The 12401-nt window shown below is 52.6% G+C and overlaps 1 protein-coding gene across 1 annotated transcript in view; it reads right to left on the reverse strand.

Moving 5' to 3' along the window:
- Nucleotides 1-12401, reverse strand: part of zmym2 (zinc finger, MYM-type 2) — a 30020-nt gene that overhangs the window by 16987 nt on the left and 632 nt on the right. The window contains exons 2-7 of the mRNA XM_088913029.1: nucleotides 10820-10989; nucleotides 9483-9787; nucleotides 3788-4610; nucleotides 2388-2673; nucleotides 1136-1298; nucleotides 645-857 (exon numbers count right to left, since the gene is read on the reverse strand). Coding sequence (XP_088769155.1) covers nucleotides 645-857; nucleotides 1136-1298; nucleotides 2388-2673; nucleotides 3788-4610; nucleotides 9483-9787; nucleotides 10820-10989 — 1960 coding nt within the window. The remainder of the gene's footprint in view (nucleotides 1-644; nucleotides 858-1135; nucleotides 1299-2387; nucleotides 2674-3787; nucleotides 4611-9482; nucleotides 9788-10819; nucleotides 10990-12401) is intronic.

Below are 12401 nucleotides of genomic sequence, written 5' to 3' on the forward strand. Positions count from 1 at the left end.
GATTGACATGATTTCATGCATCTATCACAGCTCTGTGTCAACAGTCCATGCAATTGTGCACACGTCTGAGTTTTTAATGCTGGCAACTAAATTTTTTATGAGGCACTGCCAGGAAATGTACAGCAGAGGGAGCCACCTGCATTGAGAATTCATATCGCCCTGCATTCACTTTTCTACACAGAGAAATGCAACCAAATGAAACAAAGCTTTTTTACACAATACAAGTACATATTTACTATGAGAAGAACACATAACTTATATCACAGTGTCAAAATCTATTTTACCATTCTGTGATCCAGCCAACTGGCTGAATAATCTCTTAACATGCTGGAAACAGGTGGAAAAAAAGAGTTACAAATGACCAAATCTGATTTCTCACAAAACTGATCTGACATTTGCTTCTGCTATTAAATGCTTAAAAATGGTCAAAACCAGGTCATCTGGCGGAGCAGTGAGACTTAAGACTGTAAGCTTCAATCAAGGCTGACTAATAAACCCAACTTTTCAAACTGTTCTGTGAGATGCAGGAGAACAACCATACAGAATACTGCAGGTTTTCATACTGTGGGATCAGATCACTCCTCCGCAACCGAATCATTTCACTTAAGACGTCTAAACGTCTAAACAACCAAAATAAAACTCACCTGCTTGTACTCCTTGACACAGTTCTGGCAGCAGAATCTTTTCTGCTGCCCATCAATTATGAGGAAATGGTTTGCCGAAGCCTTATTGGGTAGGTAATCTCCACACTGCTCACAACAGTTCATGATAAGACCGTTCGCCATCCTGTACCGGTTAAAGCAGTGGTCACTGCATATCTTGTGGGTGACATTTTTAAAGCTAACCTCATGGCGAATCTAAAGGAGGGGGGGAAAAAAAACGTTGGGAATTAAGAAGAGGCACAACGGCGATCCCTTAAAACGTGGAAAAACGTCCTCTTCGACCTTAGAGGTGCTGCAGAGCCCAGAAATAAATAACATTCGGTGTTTCTCTGATCGTGCGATTAACAGCACGTCATGCGTTAGAAAATAATCCTATCTTTTAGGAAAACGTTTTCTGGAAATGCGATATGGCAGTAACAAATACATACGGCTTCCAGAAGGTCACATGTCAGGTTTCTCCTCGGAGAGATTACCTCAGTCAGCTTTCCGCAGACAGTGCACCTGGTCTTGACGGTGCTTTTGGGAGGATTCTGCTTATTTTCATACGATGACAGACAGCCCGTGCTGCAGAACTCCTGGAAGGATTCGCTCGAGTCTACCTGCGCCACAATCGTCCCTTTCATGCTGGTGATGTCTCTAAAGCAAACAGGGCAACGTCAGGGAAGAGTGGACGCACAGAGGGGGCTCCCGATTCAGAAAGCCACTCGGCACCAAAAGGAGACTTTGAAGTGAGCGCACACTTTGGAGGAATAAAAAACCCCACAATCTACGATCTTGACGGCGTGCTCGATTTTTGATTAGGATGAACCAAAAACAGGACTGTCAAGTGATTAGATCTTGTCCCGATATCCAGTTTTCCCCACTTTAAACATTCTTATCGGATATAATCGGGTGAAATACTCTGCCCTGTCTTCTGAGAAAATTTGTATTTCACATGCAATTTCAACGTATGACTTCCGATAAGTCTAACGGGTGACGGGACATTAAGTTGAGGAAGCACGAGATTACTAGCTGATGAATAATTCTGCAGCTTTGTATTCTCTTTCGCAGAGGGAACAAAACAGGATTCGATCAAGAGAGAAACCGCAAGAACGGCAAAATGCACATACCAAACACAGCACTGGCTAGCCACCCGAGCCAGCCAGAACCCTACTACAGAACGAGCTCTGAGCATTCTGGGTCGGGGGAGCTTCAGAGAGGGGAGCTTCCGTACAGCGGATTAAAAAACGGGCTCAAAAGAGAAAGGAATGGAATTCACTAAGAAATCCCAGGGAAAGAAATGAGGTAATTAAAGAGAATTTACTACAACAGCTGTGGCCAGGAAGTCAAATTACTTTACCGGCTCCTGAGCCACCTGGAGGAGGAGAGGCTCTTTCGCGCTCGCAGGGCTGTCGCAGGCCATCAGGCACTACCAGAAGGGTCCTGCGGCCGGCCTCGGCTGCAGCCTCAGATGAGCCAGCGGGACTGTCCCAAATGACCCATTCACATGCATGTCCACTTCTACCCCTTCACAGAGCAAGGCACGAGACTGGCAAGATCTACGTGACGTGCCAAGCTCAAACACCACGGCAGCTCTCCTCAACCTCCCGGTGAGGAGTCCAGTTGCCCCGGCATCTCAAACGCCCGCACGCCTCTATAGCGCCCCGAGTCAAACCCCTTAAGACCCGGGGTCTCAATCCGCAAGACCAGCGGCCCCGAGAGGAGAGAGCGGGCTGGGAATCTTACTTCTTGCACATGGTGCAGTTCTTCTTGGGCGCCGGCTTGTGCGAGAAGGCGGACAGGCAGGTGGTGGAGCAGAAGAGGTGGGCCGAGCCCTTGCGCTGGTAGGCGGTCTGCCCCTTTCTCAGGGGCTTTTTACAGTTCGCGCAGGTGACTTTGACGGGCTTAGAGGACTGCTGCACGGCTGGAGGCGGAAAGACGGATTTCGGTAAGGAAGCTGCTGGAGACGGAGAATCGACACCTGGCTGCTTCTGATTTCGTGGGAAAGAAGCAGACTGGGATATCCACGAATCTGTTAAAATAAAAACCTCGGTTAAAAGAGAGGTTAACAACTCCCGACAGGAGGTGAGCTGTGATAACTCGGCTCAAGCTCACCATGGTATTCTAGCGCTAAGCTGCAAGTCCTGCTTAAGAACACGCATCCACACCTAGGATTACAACACTCGACTCCCAGCGTGCACATCTGATCGGCTCTCGTAAGAGAAAGATCTTCGCTGTGTCCAAAGCAAGTGACTGTCCGAGACATTTTTTTGCCGATACCGGCTGACTCATTTTCTTTATCTGCGAACACAGGGGGGTCTCCCCGCTTTTACGCCATTGAATATGATGGACGTGGACACAAAAATTCCCCAGCTTCAGATCAGAACGACAAAAACAGCACGCTAAAAACAAAGCCCAGAGAGTACAAATGGCAAATTTCTACTAAAACTGTGGAAAAATAGCTTTGTTTATATAAAAAAGTATAGATGTGCATTACTGCATTATGCTATAGCCCTTTGAAATGTTTATGTAGTTTTTTTTCTACCTTTTCTATGCTCCACCTTTGTCTTCTGAAAGCAAAACACCCAAACAAAGTTCAGAGAAACATCAAGAACTGCAAGAAGTTGCTAGATAAAGAATTTTCCTCTCTACGGTATTAGATGTCTCTATTTATCCTTTGTAGTGTATTTAATGTAATTATGGAGTATTATACTGTACATAATATTTTAATTTAATAGTTTTTTCCTGCGTCTTGCTTTCATCTTCATGTGTACTGTACGGTATGTGACACACTACTGGTTAACAGTATTACACCTTTACATTTTTGAGTTCAATGTTTAAATGACTATAATGTTTAAAAATGCTGTGCATCATTCACACATGCAGACAACACGTTCCCTCTCAGTTACTGTTAATTTTCAGATTCTAAGTGTTTCTAGAATGTTTCAGACGAGGTTAAATTGCATTCAAGTGCTCAGCTTCATGGGCCAGTACAGTAATCATTCTGCTTACACACACACACACGAAGCATGAACGCTCCGCTCATACGTGACACCACCTGCGAGTCGACCCCATTGCTCTCCTGGCCTCCCCAAACTACCAGAGCACCCTGCGGCAACCGGCGGCCGGCGTGAAGCAAGCATTACCAGGCCTGGGATGGGTCCCTGCCTCTCCGTTCTGAACGGCCTCTTTGGGGTTGCCGATCCTGCCTGGGTTGAACGTGCTGGAGCCGGAGCGGCCGCCCGGCTGGCCGGAGTCCGAGGGGGCGGCCTCCGGGCTCAGGCTGTAGGCGCTGCTGATCTGCAGGCCGTTGCCCACCTCCCCCTGCAGCGAGGTGACGCTGGTGATCCGCAGGGGCATGTCCGTGTCGGCGGGCGCCGGCGCCCCCACGTCGAGCGTGGTCACGCTGGCGATCTGGATCTCGGAGTCCGGCTCGGTGCTGCTGAGGGGCGCCGAGGCTGGCGTGCTCCCGGCCGGCGCCGCGGACTCTGCGCCCGCCTCGGGCTCCCGGGGGGCCCCGGTGCCGGGCAGCGAGCTCGGATCGGCGTCTTCCTCGTCGTCGATGACGATGGTCTCGCCGTGGGCGCTGGCGGTGGGGAGAGGGGGCGTAGCGCCCCGTGTGTGCTGGGCTGCGGCGGGGCCGTCTGTGGCTGGGGGCTCAGGGGTGTGCGGGGGGCTGCTGGAGTTGGGGGCGGGGGTGCTCTCCGGCACCACGGGTGCCGACTCCACCAGCACCACGTCATCGTCCTCCTCCTCCTCCTCCTCCTGCCCCTGCTTCTCCTCCGCGGGCCGGGGGGGGCCGGCCAGCTCATGGGGCCCCTGGCCGGGGTTCTGGCCCTCTGTGGCCCCCAAGCCCGGGGTGTCCGGGGCCGGGGCAGGCCCCTCCTCAGTCTCCATGGCCGCTCCTTCTACGGCGACACTGGGCTCCAGCCTCTCTGCAAAGCCTCCGTCCATTGCTCTGGCAACCACCTGGAACACAGAGGGCACACTGAGGGAGCGCGTTCCACCCCGGGGCAGTCACCTGCGGCCCCGTCTCCCCCCCCCCCCCCCGAAGAGAAGGTTCAAGAAGCCGACTCCACCCATACCACTTCACCTCTCCGTTTAGCCCCCCTTTCAGACAAGCACGTCACTCCAGCCTGGGGAACAGAACCGGCAGAAAGTTCCTCCAGAGTTCTTTTCCCACACAGGCCGATCCGCTCGATCTGCTTCACTCCAGAACACTTCCGGGGCTCATCGGCCTGCGGCACGCAAAGACCAGCGAAGGCTGGGGCTCGGGCTCCCTGCTGGCTTTACCCTGATCCTCACAGGAGCACAACAGCTCCCGCTGGACATCAGACGCGAACAAAAACCTTTTGGATTTATTCTCAGTACAAACACAAAGAACACGACATTAAGTAGCTGACAATGCACTAATAAAGTGATGACCCACCAAAGGTAAAGAAGTATAGCTTTTTTAAAACACAACAAAATAGCTGTGAGGCGTGTCCTGCTTGGTTAATATCAAAACGCAGAGTTTATTTAAATAGACTACACAAAAACCCACCAAACTTCCTTGTACCATAAAAATAAGAGATCCTTTAAACCATTTTAAGATGCACAGGAAATAAATGTTTTCCAATATTCAGCTTCCACGTGCTCTCGTCTCTCAACATGCTCTTCATTCCACAACACGGGGCTCACGGTGTGTAGTTAAACTCCCCCTTCGGACAGGCCTCATGCCCCATACAAACCACCCAAGAGCATTTCTAACGTGTATTAAACCAACTCAACTTGACAAGAAAACGGGATCTCCAGGATTAGTTAAGAACCGCCAAGCACATTTCACATTCACCAATAAATGTCTAGGAGCCATCCACCCTTTACCTAACTGTTTGGGATAGTCGCAGGGTCTATCCCAGCAAGCAACAGGCACGGGGCAGGCTACCACCTGGATGGGACACCAGTCCGACACGGGGCGCACACACAGACACAGACGCGCGCACACGCACTCACACCAGGGCCAATGTTCCTAGAAGCCAATATACCAGCATGTCTCTCGACTGTGGGAGGAAACCAGAGCGCCCGGAGGAAACAAACACGAACACACACAACGCTAACCACTGCGTCACCCTGCGGCACCTAGCTCCACCTTTTACTGCCACTGGGGCAACTTCTCTCTTCAGCTACTGGCCTGGCTACCGGACTGAGGCTACGATGATCTCTGGCAATTTCCAGCACCACAGCACACTACAATAAGGCAATGCAGGAGCAGACAGTGGACCAGGCACCGAGAGCGAAGGAGAAATAGATAAGTTAAAAAATAACTTTAATGAATAAATGCATAAATTCAGTTGGCAATAGTCAGAAGAGCATGATGCAGCAGCAGAAGCCACCAGTATGAAACAAGGACTGTAAAGAAGCAACACGGATGTCAGGTTTGGCTGAACAGATGTTAACCCCAACACAATAACACAGTCTCCAATACATCCGTACGTCTCATCAGGCCAACTTCAGCCCTGGAATCAAACAGCTGAAGGACGCCACAGACACTGAGCCCTTACAAAAGCAAACCGCAGAACCGCAACTGTAAAAAAACTGCTGCAGCACCAGCACTGCTGCCTCGCAGAGCTGGGCCCCCCGGGTTCAATTCCAGGGGTGCTGTCTGTGTGAAGTTTGTATGTTCTCCCCGTGTTCACGTGTTTTTCCTCACATACAGTTCAAACGCATAGCGGTAGGTTAATTGGCTTCTGGGAAAACTGGCCCTGGTCTGTGTGTGGCCTGTGATGGACTGGCGTCCCATCCAGGATGTACCCTGCCTTGTGCCCAGTGCATGCTGGGATAGGCTCTGGGCCACTGCAACTGAACTGGACAAGTGGCTGAAAGTCATGTGATGATGCTACAGCACTATCTAACAGATACTATTATTAGCCGGATAAAAAAAGAACAGCCATATAGGTTCGGGCAAGAACAACGTATCATAATAAATGCAATGGGTGATAAACACCGAGTTGGGATTTAACTGGGTAAACAGGTTGTGAACAGAAGCAGTTTCAACTGGAGTCCATGTTCCGATGCATCAGTTTGATAGTAAAATTTTTACCACAGCAGTTCATGCTGACCCTACGTGAAGCAAGCGGGGATACTGATGATATCTGGGAGGTTTTAAACTAGCTGGCTCTCTGGATGCGATGCAAACTTGGCTGACACAGGAAACCTGTTCAGCCACTTTGCAGACGCAGTCACCGGAACTGCACCTACCGAGCCAGGAGCTAGCTGGCGAGGCATCGACAGAACACACACATCTGACTTTCCACTCGCCTGCCTCAGGGAGGGTTTCTCAGACAGCCGAGCACAGTTTTCAGACCAGCGGCATGTATCCAGTCCCCAGTCTTTCCCATACAGCCCCCAGCACCACATGAAAGGGCCTTTCGTGCTCGACCTGCAGGGGAGCCGCGCGCTCACATCGCTTTTCAAGGTTTCTGCGTCACGGAGGACACTGAAGCACATCGACAGCTTTGGGTGAGCCGTTACAGGCAGGCAGGCAGCCTGCAGGTGGGGAGGGCAGGGTCTCCTGGAATCGCCCCAGCCTGAATCCCAAGGCCGTCCCCTCCAGCAGCTGAGAACTTACAGGCCCGTTTCCTTGAGCAAAACCGCAGAGCGTCAGCGGGCCGGCATTTAACCCTGCAGGGCTGGCGCAGGTGGATCGCACGAAGGGTGCCCGTTATCTGCACCCACGCCTGCTGCTCACAGCCCAGCCAAAGCGAAAGATCCCCTCTGCCGCCTGAAATTCCAAGGACACATCATCTCTCGTCTTGTGCTGCTCTTGCTCCCAACAGCGCCATCTGCGGGGGCGTCCCGGTACTGCAGCTGCCGTGCTGCCGTCTGATCGCAGGCACAGGCGAACAGGACGGGGAACAGTCAGAAACCACCGACACCACACTGTGCTCTGCTACACAGATCGGTACCCCCGGCCCCCGGGGCCCTCGGTGCGCTTCCCACTTACAGCCAATACAATGCGACCACATAACCAGACTCTACTCACGGACTCGACTCTGCCAAGAGCACGGCCACTCCATGCCTCCCCACCAAGCAGGGCAAACGGCACCATGCACGGCTCCCGGCGCAGCAGGGACTATGTGGAGACCTGCACACCTCTCTGATCACCGGGGGGGGGCACCCCTCCCTGTGGGTGAGCTCCGGACACGGGGCACGACTGCTGCCGAGCCTCCTCTGACAAGAGTGGCCCTACTTGTGGGTGGGGGGGGGGGATTCCGCACGATGTTGATTTTGAGGCCTAAAAGCCAAGGGGGGGAAGATACCCCGGCTGCACTTCTCGCGGTGACCGATCCGCAACAAACCCCCACCCCCGCCCTCCAAAGCGCACGGCCCGCCGCCCCCGCGGAGGAGGGAGAGGGGTCCCCCCACCTGCAGGCCGACTGCCCCGGGACAGCCGAGAAGGCAGCAGCGGTGTCACTTGCACGCGGGTTTTAGGAGAACACAAACACACACACACAAACAAACAAAAACCCCACCACATTCAGAAGCACCGACCTCACACACCTTCACAAGCGAAGTGCGGTTCACACGCTTGACCGCAGGCGCAGGCGGTCTGAGACCGTGCCCTCGACACGGGCAGGCAGCTGGGGGGGGGGGGCAGCGCGGCGCTGTCTTACCTAGAAACGGCGAGGGAGCACAAACCAAGGCAGGAGGGAAGCGTGGAGGAAAGCGAACGGGTTTTGCAACACCGCCCCACCACCACCCGTAGCAATTACTGAGCCACTCCAGGCATCGCTCTCAGGCCAGCAGCGCTCCCAGCACGACTAAGGTCATCGGCCAGGGCCGAGCTGCGGCCGCCCCTGGCGTGCAGGCGCCTGCCGAGCGCGCCGCTACTGGATGAGCAGGCAGGGAGACCAGGGGCCGGAGGTCTGCGCCATTGTTATTACAGAGGAATAATCGCAAGTTGTGCGCGACTATTCGCCGAGCCGACGACGCGACCGCGCACGCCAGCCTCCCCCCCCCCCCAACATCAACAGATAGTTTCCACGGGGCACGCCGGAGAGCGGCGACCAGCGGGCGAGGGCTCTGCGACTGCCTGCCTGCCCACGTCCAGCCGCCCCACGCACACGCACACGCACACACGCAGCCCTGTTTCAAGTGTCGGCGCCGCTGAACTTGCGCCCTAAAACAAGTCGGCGACGGAGGCACCTTCCAGCTGATATCGCAGTGAGTTTGTTTGTTTGTTTGTTTGTTTGTTTTTTTTTGAAGTCGCCAAATAACGCGCATGGCGTTCAGACTGCGACCTGCCTCACAGCGAATACCCCAGGCAATCAGAGGGGGGGAAAAAAATACATCTGTTACCCCCAAGGGGCGCTAACGCACGCCTCTCACATCAACTGCTCTGCTCCAGTTGTTTCGGTGCAGGTAGCGTGTGGGGGGGGGGGGGGGGTACTGTGATTAAAAGTACGCATCTGCCCCGTGCAGATGTTATTTACCCTCAGTCGTGGTGGCTGCCTTGCTTCGCCTCGCTTTCTGCCCCGCACCGGGGGGGGGGGGGGGGAGGGGGGTATTATTTGCCCCTTCCAGTCGGCGAGTAGCACTGCCTCACGTCCGCCATTAGAGAGCGAGCGAACAATACGTGAGAGCGCACAGGCAATAGCACCCTGCCACAGCGGAGAGGGGGAGGAAAGGAAAAATCTCAGGCGGGGTAAAATTGAACTGCAAGGTCTCCATTAAACTGCACCGCCGGGCCCCCCGGCCGGCCCTGGGGGGGCGCCCCCGGGCACCCGGGCGCCGCCGCCAGCACTTGGCCAAACTTTGACGGATTCGGCAAGAAAATGCAATAAATAGCGTCTGAATCCTTACCCGGAGTCGAGCTGGATACGATGTAGCGTCACTTTTGTCCCCCCTGCTCTGAGCGCCCCCCCGCGCATGCGCGCCGGGACGTGGGTACGCTCGGCCGCGCGTGGGAGGCGACAGGCAGGCAGCTTCCTCCCCGGGCCGCCAGCGCGCATGCGCGGGAGCAGGCCGGCCGGCCAGGCGGCTGGGGGGGGGTCGATCCGAAGCCTCTCGCCCCTGCACGCTGCGTGTTTTGGAGGAGGAGGAGGGGGGGTGGCAAAGACGAGTGAAGAGCACGGATCCACTGAGTGCGGGAAGTCTGCCTCGCCGCTCTGGTTGTGAGGCTCCTCATGATGAGGGGTTAGACTGACTCTGAGGAGGGGGTGAACCCTGCAGGCGCTGCGTTAGGGATTTAGAAGCGTTCTGCCTCCTTTTCCTCTTCCTCCAATTCGAAGACGAAAACAGAGGGAACGAAGTGCGATTTAAGGGGTGGGGGGGGGGGGTTGTTATGCGGTGGAAACGGCTCTTGGGGTTTTGGGGCACCATGATGGCGGTGCAAAGTTCAGGAGTGGATCCAAGTGCTGTGACTTGATTCTCCCACCCTGTTCAAGGGGGGGGGGGTCGCAGCTGCATTGCCTGTCCCGACCAGACGCGGAGCTAAAGGACGCAAACGGAGCTCCACAATCCTTAATTCGTGTTTTAATCCCACTTTCTCGATTTAAACACGAACAAGATGACTTATTATGTGTATTTTGTAATAATGAGAAGGAATCTTTGTTACTTTTGTTTGTTAACGCACATATACAAAACTGTTTTGGATAGATTCGCAAAATGTTACTGTTCAACATTTAATTAAAGGTAAAGGTTAAATTGAAAGATTTTGATATTTTATTAGATCTGATTTGGATAAAGGCCTTAATACTTTATGCACAAATGTAAATGGTCTAATACTGCTCCCTCTATTCATGCTTTTAAACTTGAATTCCCTTTTTATTTAAATTCTATGAGAAATTTAAAGAATCAAAAGGCAAGACCTACAATGGAAATATGCAGAAAGTATAATTTTTTACTTTTTGCAATTGTGAATTCCTCTGGCTGTGAAGTGTCTATTTCTGTATGTTTTAATATTCAGTCTCCTTTTTTTGTATTTCTGGTGTTTAAAAAAATAATCCCAGGTTTCGTCATCTGTCCGGGCACTGCTTCCGCACTTTCTTTTTCTGACATTAATGCGTTTTATTCGATATAGGTCTCCGCATCTCACTACGCTCATTTGTTCAAAAAGATGTTTTTCTTTTAAATTTCGAACAAGGGAGCAGCAGCAGCAGCAGCGAGGAAGTGCGGCCACGCCCCTCCGACTCAGTCACGTGTCTCCCTAGGCGGGGCGGCCGAGGGCACGCCCCTTCGACCCGGGCGCTGAGCGCTGATTGGAGAAGAGGCGCAGGCGCGCGGGAGGCCGCAGGGGTCGCTGTGTGCGCCCGCCACCTGGGAGCTCGGGCCCAAGGTCCCCGCCCAGCCCAGCCCACTGCGCATGCGCCTGGCGGAGCCGACTGGGCAACGTGACCCGGGGTCAGCGCCTTAACCCTCGCTCCCCCAGATATTCACATGTTCAAAAAACCTTTGAATAGCTAAACGTTTGCCGATGCTCTCAAAACAAGACAGCGGGGGAGAACAGTTTAGGTCCAGAAACAAACAAACAGTGACAGACGAAAGTATAAAAAGCGATAATGTAAGGGTATTATAATGTTACAGATGGGGGTTATATCTAGTAAAATTAAAGCGTTCATCTGGATCAAAACCAAAACCTGCCCGGCGCCTGTACAGCTTCTTCCCCACGGCCATTACCCTGCTTAACCGGAACACGGGATGCGGTGTGTGTAGCCGTGTACGTGTATTACTGATCGTTTCTACGTTTTTGCACCAAGACATCAGATCAAATTCCTTGTACATGTAACGTACCTGGCAAATAAAGCGATTCCGATTCTGTTTTTCTCACCGGGGCAGAGGAGACACCGTGCGCTACCGCTTCTTTCCAGTGGGGGCGGTGTACAGCTCCTTTCCAAGGCGTGAAGGAACAGTGCGTGTGTTCTGCCGACAAGAGTTACATCTCAAAACCCCGATAAAACGACATCACTGACTCGCTTTTCGGGGACGCCCGTTAAAATGTTTTCTTGCATGGTCAGTTTTCGAGCCGGATCGATTTTTTTAGAAATCTGTAAGACGACAGTCCTTCATTCACGGCAGAGAGAACGTCCCATGTCGTTGGACGGATGGAGGCTGCTTTTGCAATGAAGTAAACGATCAAAAAACGCGTTCGTCTTGAATAGGACAGACACGCATAGCTGGCAAGAGCGCAATAACAATGACAAAATAAATTAAAAAAAGTAAAAGAGGGCTGACTAACATAACATCGATGAAGATGTTTAAAGTGATTTTAATTCTGTCTTCGGTAAACACCCATTCAAAGCTTTGTCCTTCCAGACCAGTTTTAGATAACCCCCCCCGGGCTCTAACAGGCTGAGAACGGAACCTTCTTTCTAGTCCTGGATATAGACAGGGGTTCAAGTGTTCAAACTCCTCAAAAACATCGACAAAGTCCACACCGCGCCCTATACACAGGGAAATACGAACTAGGAGGCGTTAGTGGGAATGAGTGCATTTAAAACTGTTAACGAGAACCACGATTTCTATGGGCTTTAAGCCCGTTGGAAGCTGGAACACAAACTCCGGCTTCTTTCAGGAAACCACCGGAATTACTAACTAGGAGCCAGAGGAAGCTACATGGACAGAATGTCTCCCTCCACACTACGTGCTCTTCTTGTTTTGTTCCCGTTTTTACTAACTCGTCATAGGAAAGTTGCATACAACAAACATCACCAACTCTGCGATCACATTTATGGAGAAGGCACCTATGCCAGCGCAACAAAACCATACGCAGACACCCAGCTG

Source organism: Atractosteus spatula, chromosome 4, assembly GCF_055471065.1.
Source record: "Atractosteus spatula isolate fAtrSpa1 chromosome 4, fAtrSpa1.hap1, whole genome shotgun sequence".
Lineage (NCBI taxonomy): Eukaryota > Metazoa > Chordata > Actinopteri > Semionotiformes > Lepisosteidae > Atractosteus > Atractosteus spatula.